This window comes from Theropithecus gelada, chromosome 8, assembly GCF_003255815.1.
Source record: "Theropithecus gelada isolate Dixy chromosome 8, Tgel_1.0, whole genome shotgun sequence".
NCBI classification, from domain to species: domain Eukaryota; kingdom Metazoa; phylum Chordata; class Mammalia; order Primates; family Cercopithecidae; genus Theropithecus; species Theropithecus gelada.
In genome coordinates, this window is record NC_037676.1 from 102,164,922 (window position 1) to 102,178,812 (window position 13,891).

The window sequence follows — 13,891 nt, forward strand, 5'->3', positions numbered from 1 at the left end:
ATCTCTAAGCATTTGCTTATCTGTAAAGGATTTTATTTCTCCTTCACTTATGAAACTTAGTTTGGCTGGATATGAAATTCTGGGTTTAAAATTCTTTTCTTTAAGAATGTTGAATATTGGCCCCCACTCTCTTCTGGCTTGTAGAGTTTCTGCCGAGAGATCTGCTGTTAGTCTGATGGGCTTCCCTTTGTGGGTAACCCGACCTTTCTCTCTGGCTGCCCTTAAGATTTTTTCCTTCATTTCAACTTTGGTGAATCTGGCAATTATGTGTCTTGGAGTTGCTCTTCTCGAGGAGTATCTTTGTGGCGTTCTCTGTATTTCCTGGATTTGAATGTTGGCCTGCCCTACTAGGTTGGGGAAGTTCTCCTGGATGATATCCTGAAGAGTGTTTTCCAACTTGGTTCCATTTTCCCCCTCACTTTCAGGCACCCCAATCAGACGTAGATTTGGTCTTTTTACATAATCCCATACTTCTTGCAGGCTTTGTTCATTTCTTTTTCTTCTTTTTTCTTTTGGTTTCTCTTCTCGCTTCATTTCATTCATTTGATCCTCAATCGCTGATACTCTTTCTTCCAGTTGATCGAGTTGGTTACTGAAGTTTGTGCAATTGTCACGTATTTCTCGTGTCATGGTTTTCATCTCTTTCATTTCGTTTATGACCTTCTCTGCATTAATTACTCTAGCCATCAATTCTTCCACTTTTTTTTCAAGATTTTTAGTTTCTTTGCGCTGGGTACGTAATTCCTCCTTTAGCTCTGAAAAATTTGATGGACTGAAGCCTTCTTCTCTCATCTCGTCAAAGTCATTCTCCATCCAGCTTTGATCCATTGCTGGCGATGAGCTGCGCTCCTTTGCCGGGGGAGATGTGCTCTTATTTTTTGAATTTCCAGCTTTTCTGCCCTGCTTTTTCCCCATCTTTGTGGTTTTATCTGCCTCTGGTCTTTGATGATGGTGATGTACTGATGGGGTTTTGGTGTAGGTGTCCTTCCTGTTTGATAGTTTTCCTTCTAACAGTCAGGACCCTCAGCTGTAGGTCTGTTGGAGATTGCTTGAGGTCCACTCCAGACCCTGTTTGCCTGGGTATCAGCAGCAGAGGCTGCAGAAGATAGAATATTTCTGAACAGCGAGTGTACCTGTCTGATTCTTGCTTTGGAAGTTTCCTCTCAGGGGTGTACTCCACCCTGTGAGGTGTGGGGTGTCAGACTGCCCCTAGTGGGGGATGTCTCCCAGTTAGGCTACTCAGGGGTCAGGGAACCGCTTCAGCAGGGAGTCTGTCCCTTCTCAGATCTCAACCTCCGTGTTGGGAGATCCACTGCTCTCTTCAAAGCTGTCAGACAGAGTCGTTTGAGTCTGCAGAGGTGTCTGCTGCTTTGTTATTGTTTACTGTGCCCTGCCCCCAGAGGTGGAGTCTACAGAGACAGGCAGGTTTCCTTGAGCTGCTGTGAGCTCCACCCAGTTGGAGCTTCCCAGCAGCTTTGTTACCTACTTAAGCCTCAGCAATGGCGGGCGCCCCTCCCCCAGCCTCGCTGCTGCCTTGCCGGTAGATCACAGACTGCTGTGATAGCAATGAGGGAGGCTCCGTGGGTGTGGGACCCTCCCGGTGTGGGATATGATCTCCTGGTGTGCCTGTTTGCTCAAAGCGCAGTATTGGGGTGGGAGTTACCCGATTCTCCAGGTGTTGTGTGTCTCAGTTCCCCTGGCTAGGAAAAGGGATTCCCTTCCCCCTTGCGCTTCCCAGGTGAGGCGATGCCTCGCCCTGCTTCAGCTCTGACCAGTACCGATCCTCCGGCACTCCCCAGTGAGATGAACCCAGTACCTCAGTTGAAAATGCCGAAATCACCGGTCTTCTGTGTCGCTGGCGCTGGGAGTTGGAGACTGGAGCTGCTCCTATTCGGCCATCTTGCTCCGCCCACCCTAGGAATATTTCTTAAAGAATATCTCTTTTGTTTTAGATTCATGAACCGAGCCATTTTTAAGCCATTAATTATGTTTTAGTCTCAAATTTTATTGTAAGTTTTATTTTTACCCTGGAACAAATAGGGCAAATTCAGAATACAAGTCTTTTGAAAAAGATATTTTTGCAAAACAGTCCATTTGGGAAATGTGTTCATAGAGAATACAGATAGAAAAAATGGACTCCATTTCTGCTGTCAAGAGGTTTACAATCTAATAATGGGGTCAGGCACATAAACAAGTAACTGTAGTACAGACAATGATATTTTTGGTCAAATAGAAATATGGTTAGAATTGTTTTAGAATGTAGAAGTAGGTGTCAGTCCAGAAGGGAATCGAAAAATTAAAGATGGCTTTATGGAGTAAGCTATCCTTTAAGCTGTATGCACAAAGACATACAGGCTTTTGAAAGGACTTGTATGGGGAAAAGTATATTCTAGGCATAGTGAGTAGTGAGTGGCAGACAAGGGGCTCAGCTGAAGCAGAGGCTGTAGAATGAAAAGGAAGACAGCAGTGGAAGAACCAGGCAGAGCTGGAGGGGCTGGGCTGCAGCAAGGAGCAGAGGCAGAAGGCAGAGATGACATCCAGGTAACCTACATGCTGAAGATGGTCAGAAATTCTGAATTTCTGAAGTCCATGAGAAAGCCATTGCATGAGAAAGAAGGCCAGCGACCTTGAAGTTGCTTCCAAATGTGACTCTGGCTTTCTCCTGTGGTTCTTTGTACACTCTGGTGCTTCTTCATGTGATCAAAATTAGAATATATTCATTGTTGGTCAAGCAAGAGCCTACCTTTGTTCCGTCATCCAGGAATTTTCAGTCTGTCTGCTTTTATTTGCTGCCCTAATAATAACAAAGGGCCCAGACTTGGACTGAATTGATACTGCAAATCATCAGAACCAGCCTTCCCAAGCATAAGGAGGATTTTGCCCCTACCCTCAGGTAATCCTGGCTGTGAACATGATGTTCTTGGAGTTGTTTTTTAAATAGCCTTGTTCTGTTTTCAAATATTTACCCATTTAAGCAACTCGCTATTTAATACTGAAGGGGTATTTGTTCTGCTGTCTGGCACCTGGATCCTGAGGTAGAGCTTTTTTCTAGGTCTTAGTCCATCTTTTCATGTTAGAAAAATTAATATTTTACTCTGAACAAATTCACTTATATCTACCATTCTTGTTACAAGTTATGCAAAAGACCCTGGAGGGATTGTGATATGTTTTTAGGTGAGTTTTGAGGTATGCTTTTGTGTCCCTAGTCCAGAAGGACATCCCCATAGAAGTAAGTTCACACCCAAGAGCCTGAAAGTTGTTTGCACATTGCACTTCAAGTCCCGAGTTTTAGGGTTTTTTTCCACAACGATTCATATGCACACATATAGCGGGCCCCATGTCTGGACTCCAGCCCACACAGAGTTATTTGCCAATTCCAAAAAAGCAGAGAATGAAGACACTCATGCCCCATCATCCATCATTTTTTTCTATGAACCTTACAGCTGAATATTGAAAAATCTGGTTTTGATCTTTTGGGTATTTTTTTTTTCATTTCAAGTCAACTGAATAGCCCATACACATGGATATAAAGAAATATAACCAGGAATTGTTTGTGGTATTGAATCAGAACTGGAGACATCTGAAGTCAAGCCACTTCAGTAGTGTTTCTTATTTCTTTTTAATCAGATTTTGAATATTCTTTCTGCAGGTTGTGTTCCTGACTGGCTTTGGCTATGTGTATGTGGACACTGTACATCAGTGTGGCACAGTCTTCATCACTGTGGCCCCAGAAGGAAAAGCAGGACCTATTTTAACCAACAGCAATAGGTAGGTTTAATTATTTTCCCTGTAACAACATAGTAAGTGTTCCTGTTATAAAGTTGTAAACTTACTATTTATCTTTGTCATCTCTACATATGTATTAAAGCTTTTTGTTAATTATCGCATAATCCATAAAAATATGGTTATTAGCAATAAATCATACCTTCAATAGGTAGCAATAAACCATCTTTCCTAGATACCACTTCCACTCCTTCTGTGGTAGGTTTAACAAACTGATTTACAAACTATGCATCTTGGAATCATACCACTATTATTAGCATGAAATGCACATTAATACCTCTGTATCTGCATGACAGTGTAGTAATTAATAATAAAACTTAGCAATTAGAGCTACATCAAATATAAATACGCCTCTTAGAGTCATATTTTCCACCCCCACTTTGACCTGAATGTTGCCATCAGGTTTTAAAAACTTGAAATAGACAAAGAGTTAATATTCTTAATTTAAAAGAATTCACATAATTCAATAGGAATAAAGATAGCCTTACAGAAACAAAAATAGAGGCAATAGGCATAAACAGAAAATTCTAAGAAGAGGAAATATAAGTAATCAAAGAAATGCTAATTTATCAAATTAACAATGATGTCATATCATATCCAGTCCTGGTGAAAGTGTAAATTGGTACTATTTCCTGGAAAGCACTTTAGTAATACATGTTAAGAGCTTTAAAATCCTTTTGGCTTAGAAATTCCACTTTTAAGTGTGTTAAGAGTTTAAGAGTTAAGGAAGTAGAGAAGTGGGCAAAGATATACACAGAGAGATGTACACAGTGAGAGATATCACACAATTACAATGGCAAAATATTCAAAGTAAAAATGCCCATCCATAGGGAAATAGATGTACTATAATTGTACTATAAATGTTACAACTGCAAAAAGTAGATCTCAAAGATTTTTAATGGAATAGAAAATGCATATTATATAATCTAAAAACAAGTAGAATATTGAATATATATGATCCTAGTTATGTGTTATCTGTACATACATACACACATAAGTACATATGTATACATACTCAAACAGAAAACATTCCTAGAAATAAGACTGAAAAGAAAACAATCAAAATTGGTAACAGATATGGGGGGGTTAATGAGTTATTTAATATTTAATTATTATTTGATTTCTGTATTTTGATTTCTTATAATAGCATTTATTTTATGATCAGAAAAAATAATTTAATATTAAAATATAAATACCACCAACTTCCATACATTTGTTTAAATCTTTCTTTTAAAAAGTTCATTGCAACCGGGTGTGGTGGCTCACACCTGTAATCCCAGCACTTTGGGAGGCCGAGGTGGGCAGATCACCTGAGGTCAGGAGTTTGAGATCAGCCTGGCCAACATGGTGAAACCCTGTCTCTACTAAAAGGACAAAAACTAGCCAGCCTTGGTGGTAGGTGCCTGTAATCCCAGCTATTCAAGAGGCTGAGGCAGGAGAATCACTTGAACCCAGGAGGCGGAGGTTGCAGTGAGCCAAGATCACGCCACTGCACTCCAGCCTGGGCAACAGAGCTAAACTCCATCTCGGTTTGGGCGGGGGGGAGGTTTATTGCTTCTCATATATGGTGAAGAAGTCATTAATTTGGATTCTGCTCATTTGAATTTATAATATTTCAAACAATGTTGGATAGGATGTTTTCTTTGCCCAAAAGTGTTCATAAAAAATTAATAGCATAACAAAATTGGAGATGAACTTTTAACTAGTATAGTACAAAATTTCAGGTTTATTCAACACTTTCAGAAACATTTTATCTAGGGCATAAATGTTAATGACAATAGAAGCAACCTTTCATGAGAAAAGTACAGGTATTTCTTGGAACTTCCTTAATTCATTCAACAAATGTTTTACAAGGGCTTACTGGATGCCTACCACAGGATGAGGATACATCCATAAATAAAAAGGCCCAATCCTTGCCCTGGAGAAGATCACTTTCTCCTCATAGGCATGGAATTGGGCAGGGTGATGGGTGTAGAGAGTAAACATAAAAAGAAAGGAAATGTTATGGTGCAGTAGAAGGTCAGCATTCTACAGGGATGAAAACAGAGCTCAGTAAGAGGCGCTGGGAGTGCCAGGGCCAAGGGACTGGGAGAGTGTAGTTTTAAACAAATTGGTGTTGGTAAGCTGCACTGAGAAGTTGATATTTGGGCGGAGACTGGAAAGCAGTAGGGGGTTAGTAATGTGACTATCTGAAGGAAGAGCTTCCCAGGCAAAGGGCACAGCCAGTTCAAAGGCCTGCAACAACGTGCCTGGCATCGAGGAGGAACAGGGAAGAGGCTGTTGTGGGCCCAGTGGAGGGGATGGAAGTGGAAGTAGCAGTGCATGAGGTCCAGGAGGTAAGAGCTAGAAGGAGGGAGACCTCATTGGGACATTGAAGGGCTTAGCTTTAATTATAAGCGAAATGAGGAACTCATTGGAGCATTTTGCACATAGAAGTGACACACTGTGACTTAAATTTCTCGAAGATCATTGGCCACTTTGTTAAAGTAGACTGTAGACAAACAAGGGCACAAGCAAGCAGGGAGACTAGTTAGGAGATGATTACAGTTGCTCATATTAGAGACACTGATGGCTTAGACTACAGTGGTGTCAGTGGAAGTGTCAGTGACAGTCAGATTCTGGATCTACTTCTAAGGAAAAGTCAATGGGATTTTCCTAATACATTGAATGGCTAAAAATAGAGGCATCAAGGATGACATCCAAATTTTTGGTCTGAGCAACTGGTAGGATATGGTTGCCATTAACTAAGATGAGAGAGACTATCTGCAGGTTTAGGAGGAAAGATCAAGAGATTGGTTATAGACATGATAAGCTGAGATGTCATTTAGACATCTAAATGACCGTGTGAAAGGTAGATACACAAGATTGGAGTTCAGGGGGGAGCTCCAGGCTAAGTGTATACTTTGGAAGTCATCAACATATAGATGGTATTTTAGGTCATGAGACTGGATGAGATCCCCAAGGAAGTCAGTGAAGATGGGGGTGAGAAGAGGACCAAGGGCTGAGCCTTAGGCACTTTAAGAGGTCAGGGAGAGGAGGAGGGATCTCCATAGGTAACTGAGGACGAGTGGTCAGAGAGGTAGAAGAGCTGAGAGAAGACAAGAAAGAAAGTATTTCCAGGAGGAGGGAGTTGTCAGCAATGTCATTATTTGTTAGTATGTCGAGTAAGCAAAAACCTGAAAGTCCATCATTTGATTTAGCCAAATGGAAGTCACTGATGACCTTGACAGGAGTTGTTTTATTAGGCTGGGGATGGGGGCACAAAAGGCTGCTTGGAGCAAGCCTTAGAGAGCAGGGAAGGAGAGGAGTTGGAGACAATGTGTATAGAACACACTTTAGAGTTTCTATATAGAGAGGATCAGAAAAATGAGTGGTGGCTAAGGGAGAGAGTGGAGTCATGAGGGATTTTTTGAGCTGAGAGATGACAGCATGTTTACAAGCAGCTAGTAATGAAGAAAAAGATGATGGAGGAAAGGGGTGTGAGTTGCTGGAGGGATGTCTTTGAGTAGGTGAGAGCAGAGTGATTTAGTGCACTTTAGAGGGGTTCACCTGAGACAGAAGCAAGGGTAGTTCCACCCCAGAAATGGAGATGGAGAAGAGCTAAGCATGGAGTCAGGTATGGTTGGTGGGCAGTTGTGGCAGGAATTCCTGCTAACTTTTCTTCTGCTCACGTGACTTTTTCAATTTAGGGAGTCTCAGTTACTTTTTCTCTCTTTCTGTCTTGTGATCATCATGATAGAGAATTAATACACAAAGACCAGAGGGATTTTGGAGTAAAAATCTGGTGTTGATAAGGGAAACATACGGAAACATGACAAGAGCTTATAATAGTCCCATTGGGAACATTTCCCAATACTGTTGAAGTGTGACGGGCTCCGTCCAGACACAATGTCCTGAAAGTTGAGTTCTTATTTGTTTCTTATGAGAGTCTGATATCCCATCAGGAGGTATTTAATAGGGTACTGTCATTAAAAAAGAAAGAAGAGAGAAAGAAAAGGTGAGTGGGGGAGACTAATGTTCTTGTCCCTTTCTCTTCTAGAGCCCAGGAGAAGATTGTTACATTCAAAATGTTTATCACTCAGTTGAGTCTGGCAGTGTTTGATGACCTCACCCACCACAAAGCATCACCTGAGCTTCTGAGACTCACACTGGACAATGTTTTTCTCTGCATGGCCCCGGGAGCTGGTCCCCTCCCTGGGGAAGAGCCTGCGGCTGCGCTGTTTGAACTTTACTGTGTGGAGATCTGCTGTGGGGACCTGCAGCTAGACAACCAGCTTTATAACAAATCCAATTTCCACTTTGCTGTCTTAGTCTGCCAGGGAGAAAAAGCAGAACCCATTCAGTGTTCTAAAATGCAGAGTCTCCTCATATCTAACAAAGAGCTGGAAGAATACAAGGAAAACTGTTTTATCAAACTTTGCATCACCTTAAATGAAGGCAAGAGCATCCTCTGTGATATTAACGAGTTCAGCTTTGAATTAAAACCTGCTCGGTTGTATGTGGAAGACACATTTGTATACTACATCAAGACTTTGTTTGACACTTACCTTCCTAACAGCAGGTTGGCTGGTCACTCCACGCACCTCTCTGGGGGTAAACAGATGTTGCCCATGCAGGTCACACAGCACGCCAGGGCCTTGGTGAATCCTGTGAAGTTACGGAAACTGGTGATCCAGCCAGTGAATTTGCTCGTCAGCATCCACGCTTCCCTCAAGCTGTACATAGCCTCAGACCACACTCCTCTCTCCTTCTCGGTGTTTGAAAGAGGACCCATCTTCACCACTGCAAGGCAGCTTGTGCACGCCCTGGCAATGCACTATGCCGCGGGGGCCCTTTTCAGAGCAGGTAAGAACACAAGCTGAGGGTCTGTGATGAGCTAGAGCCTGGGCAGAAATGATAGGCTTGGGGGTAGCACCTCATTTCAAGACCTAAAGAAGCAATTGGCAAGAGGTAACACACCTGAGCTTTACAGTCACACACAGCTGGATCTAAATATAGAGCCTGCCACTGTTAGCTGTAAGACTTTGGGCAAGTTATTGAACCTTCTTCCTGAGTCTCCATTTCCTCATCGATAAAATGGCTTTGAAGATTTCTGAGAGGATCAGATGAAAGTATGTGAGGTATCCAGCATTTTGCTTGCCATTTAATTAACATTGAAGCAGTAGTAGCTGTTCTGTAACTTAGAATTTTAGTTCAGTTTAGCAAACACTTTTTTTTAGCACCTTGCAGGCACAGAGCCCTTTCTTAGCACCCTAGAGCAACCAGGAAAGCTAGCCCAGGTCTTCAGTCCCTGGGCCTAAAAGAAGTCCAGTTCTTGTTTATTAGTTTTCTTCATTGCTATTCATGAATAGCAGCAGGTGAGAAATTCAGAGGATTTGTGTGCTCATAAGATGCACATTGAGCCCTCTATCTATCCAGTGCTGTACTGCCTGTCTAGACAGCTGGCAAAGCGAAGGCTGTGAGTGTGTCAGCCTCTCCACAGACCTGAGCTCAAAGAGAAGTAATGGCCCTTCCACTCTCTGGGGCCAGGCAAGTGGCCTATTGCAGGCTGAGGGCTGCTGTTTCTCAGGGACTCCGTGGAAAAGGTAAGGATTCCTTCAGTCTGGCTGGAAAAGTCTGCAGGGGCTGGCTTGAACATGCATGCAAAATTTTGTAGAGGGACTACTGTGTCCTAGAGACTGGTGGGTAGCGGGCGCAGTGGCTCATACCTGTATTCCCAGCAGTTTGGGAGGCTGAGGTGGGAGGATCACTTGAGCACGGGAGTTCAAGACCAGCTTGGCCAACTGGTGAAACCTCGTCTCTACAAAAAATTAAAGTTAAAAAATTACCCAGGTGTGGTGTCGTGCACCTGTAGTCCCAGCTACTATGGAGGCTGAGGTGGGAGGATTGCTCGAGCCCAGGACTTTGAGGCTACAGTGAGCTATGATCACATCACTGCACTCCAGCCTGGGTGACAGAGCAAGACCTTGTCCCAAAAAATAAAGATTGAGTGGTGGGAACCATGTGGTCTCAGGGAACATTATGGTAATCAGCATCACAGTGTGTGTTCCTGAGCCAAGTTCACTCTAAAGCAGTTTTAGTTTGATAATTGGGCTCCCAGAAATTCAAACAAAGAACAGCATCCAGAGTTAGCCTTGTCAGCCCTTTCCAATAGAAAACATGGAAATCTTACTTTCTGAAAGTAACAGAGGAGAGAGCCTTTGTTCTATCCTCTTTGTAAAGCTGTACTTTGTGAATGCATTCCCATATAAGATTAAGATTGTAGCAGTAAACGACCTGTGTTATTGCCATGTTGGTCAGATTACATTTTCTCCATAATGAAATTCATAGACTTACTAGGATTATCTAGACTCTTTTATAAAAGATAACCACAAGATCAGGGAGAGGGTCCTGCCAGACCTGTTGTCTTGATAGCTTGCACAACAATGAAGAAAACATTTCCCTCTTGCTAAAAACTTATTTAAAAATAAGCAGTTCACATTTCAAATTTAACAGATGGGTGTATTTATAAACAATTCCAGAAACTTCCCCTTCAGGCAATCTTTGCTTTTTCACATAAGCAGCAGGCACGTAGGTTACTGAGCTCCAGTCTGAGGCCTGGCAAGGACGAAGGCTCCCATTCAGTCTCTGCACGACTCAGCAGTGCAGTAAGCAGCAGGGAAACTCTACCTGTGGCACCAAGTAACGGGCCGTGCAGCCCGTGTGCTAAAAACGAGCTCTTCATTTTGGTTTATATTTTTAATGAGCTTTCACAAGAACATTCTATTTGAATTTTATATAATTCACCTAAAAATCCTCTAAGCTGCCATTCCAATCTCACTGTATACCAACATAAGGGATTCTAATATAGAGGGCCAAGTTTTCAGAGCCTGTTGGAAACTCTGTCACTAAAAATCTATGGACAATCTGAAGATCATCTGGAAGAAAGCAGTGATTGCAGGAGTAGGAAATGGGAAGATGCTGGAGGCTCCAGACTCCCAGGTGATCCTTGTCGAGGGAAGGGAGAGAGCTGGCTGCAGGTAGGCAAGTTGCCCACCCACATCTCACTTGGGTCAGAGTGCCCCTGCCTGTCATGGAAAACACCCTTACCTCATTTCTAGGGAAGTTGTGGTATCAACTTGAAGAGATTTTAAAAATAAACAGGCCAGGTGCAGTGGCTCATGCCTATAATCTCAGCACTTTGGGAGGCTGAGGTGGGTGAATTGCCTGTGCTCAGGAGTTCGAGACCAGCTTGGGCAACACGGTGAAACCCCGTCTCTACTAAAATACAAAAAATTAGCCAGGCATGGGGGCGTGCGCCTGTAGTCCCAGCTACTTGGGAGGCTGAGGTAGGTGAATTGCTTGAACCTGGGTGGTGGAGGTTGCAGTAAGCCAAGATCGCACCACTGCACTCCAACCTGGGCAACAGAGCGAGACTCCATTTCCAAAAACATAAAAAATATTAAAAAAATTAAACAACTAAAAAAGGTAGAGGTAGGAGAGGCAGAATGAAAATAAATAGTAATTGGAAATCAGTAACTAACCCTGTCTGAAGGAATGCATGTGGTCTTTATCCTGAGGCCCCTCTCTAACCCAAAGGTTTAGTTTGATAGGAGCCAGGCAGACTCCCTTCTTCAACACAATTTCCAAATGACCGAGCAAAAGATAGATTTGCTATTGCAGGACAATAAAGGAGTACCTTTGGATCTGTCTGCCCTCTTCTGTCCAGCTCAGATGCCACTGAGATGTAGCTCTGGCCTCCACATAGCCCTTCTATCAGGCAGTGGCTTCAGGCTTCAAGGATTCCAACCCCACCACAGGGGAGAAGCTGCCACTGGCAGGAAGAGGAGGCCAAGGCAGGTTCCCACTCCCTCTCTGCACCCGTGGCACCAAACTGAACAGGCCTGTCATGGGGGACACTGCTTGGCCATAGCTACTCTCTTTTCGTTTATACATGGACTCGTTGGAGAGATGGGGAATTAAGATGTTTCTAGACCAACCTTCTGCCGTTAGGTACACCCTTACAGCCATTCAGAGCTAAAGGGAATCTGCTGTTTCTTTACCTCCAGAGAAGGCCCTCCATGGAGGAATATTCCACAGCCTCCCCGGCTCCTTTGCCTACTCTTTGCAGCCTGAGCTCACAGAAGGAAGAGGTGGGTGGGCTTCGGAATTAGGAAAACCTGGGTTGGAAACCCAGCCCACAGGTGGATCATCCAGGGGACTATGAGCAGTTGGCTTAGTCTCCAAGCCTCAGTCTCTCCCTTTTCCTGCCTGTGAGGCCATGGAAGCAGTACCACCATGTTGCATGCACCTCTGCCTCCTGTGCCTGGTCCATTCCCTGACCCAGGCAGCAGCTCAGTCACCAGCTAACCTGCACTGATTTGAAGGGAGAGAATACTTTTCTTGCAGTTACTGTGAGAATTAAATGTGTTGAATGCCTGGCATCCATAGGGCCTCTCATTTGTAATCTTTATCTTCCAGAAATTATTCCCTCCTTTGCCCTAAGCCCTAGTGTTATCATCCGAACGTTCCAGAGAAGGGAGGAGGGCTCAAGATTTAAGAATGTCCCTCTCTTCATGGGCTGGGCATGGGATTCTTCGGGACCTTGGCTGTTGTGCCCTCACCTTCCCGATCCCCTCAGATCACTGAGCTGCAGATCTCTGTCACAGGACTGCCCTCCTCTTCAGAGCCTGCTGGTGAAGGAGGGATGGCTCCCACCCAGTCCTGTCCCCACAGCCTTCCCATTGCCAGGTCTGAGCACCAGGCTGGGGAGGTTGGTGGCTTCCCAGAGAAAGCTGTCTTTTCGGACTCCTCTCTCCTGGCCCTCACTTGCCCCTCCAATTTTTGGGGCCTACATCCCCAAATCCCCACCCCAGGGAGCTAGGGTAAGGGCAGTGCCTGCAGGACTCCACACACAGCCACGTTCCCATGGGGCAGCAATGGCTGCGTGGCAGGCCAGCTTCTGGTCAGCCCAAGCTTCAGGAGGAAACCAGATTCAAAGCTGCCCTCCTGGGACATGCACAGGTGAACACTCCCCTCTCACTAACCTCATCAGAATGTCCCTGTCACAGAGTTCAAGACCAGCCTGGCCTACATGGTGAATCCCCATCTCTACTAAAAATACAAATAAATAAATAAATAAATAAATAAATAAATAAATAAATAAAGCCAGGCGTGGTGGCAGGTGCCTGTAATCCCAGCTACTTGGGAGGCTGAGGCAGGAGAATCGCTTGAACCCAGGAGTCAGGTTGCAGTGAGCCGAGACCACACCACTGCACTCCAGCCTGGGCAAAAGAGTGAGACTCAATCTCAAAAAAAAAAAAAAAAAAAAAGTCCTTGTCGCCAGGGTTTACATAACCGGAGCTGGGATTGAAGGGTCCAAGACATTTGTCTGGCTCTAGCTCTGCTCCAAAGGGAAGCACTCAACTCAGTAGGATTGGGAAAGATTAAAAACAACCCCTCCATTCTTGTCAGAAGTTTGCATCCCCTTTGCAACACACCATTGAGCATCTGGCCACCCCCGACCAGGCATCTCCTCCTATCCTGGTGCCGCCTCTGTCCCGGGGAGGCTTTAGAGAGAACCTCCCGCCTGCAAACACCTGCAGCCCAAGAAGGCGCCCTTCCTCAGGTGGTGGCAGAGTGCGTCCCCAGCACATGGACCCCTGTTAGCAGGAATATGGGAGGCTCGGGCCAGGCAGTTATATTAAAGCCATTTGTGGGGCCATCAGGGGATCACTTTGATTTATAAAGTATGAAAGTTTGCCATTTATGAATTCACAGGGAATGACTTATTTCCCTTATTTTCTTCCAAAGAAATGGATTACTTTCCCAATTCCAGTGTGAAAAAATGAATTGCAGGGGAAATGGGTCACTTTTTCACAAATGTTGAAAGTTCTGCATTTGAGGTTTCAATCACCCCTTCCCTCTGGTCCATTGCAGGCTGGGTAGTTGGGTCTCTGGAGATTATTGGCAGCCCTGCAAGCCTGGTGAGAAGCATCGGGAACGGGGTCGCCGACTTCTTCAGGCTTCCGTACGAGGGGCTGACCCGGGGCCCCGGAGCCTTCGTGAGTGGCGTCTCCAGAGGGACTACATCATTTGTAAAGCACATCTCCAAAGGTAGCGGTTTCCG

General features: G+C 44.3%; 1 protein-coding gene across 1 annotated transcript in view; it reads left to right on the plus strand.

Moving 5' to 3' along the window:
- The window catches only part of VPS13B (vacuolar protein sorting 13 homolog B), an 858,817-nt gene that overhangs the window by 826,994 nt on the left and 17,932 nt on the right, over nt 1–13,891 (plus strand). The window contains exons 53-55 of the mRNA XM_025394335.1: nt 3,650–3,768; nt 7,823–8,628; nt 13,702–13,878. Of these exons, the coding sequence (XP_025250120.1) occupies nt 3,650–3,768; nt 7,823–8,628; nt 13,702–13,878 (1,102 nt within the window). The remainder of the gene's footprint in view (nt 1–3,649; nt 3,769–7,822; nt 8,629–13,701; nt 13,879–13,891) is intronic.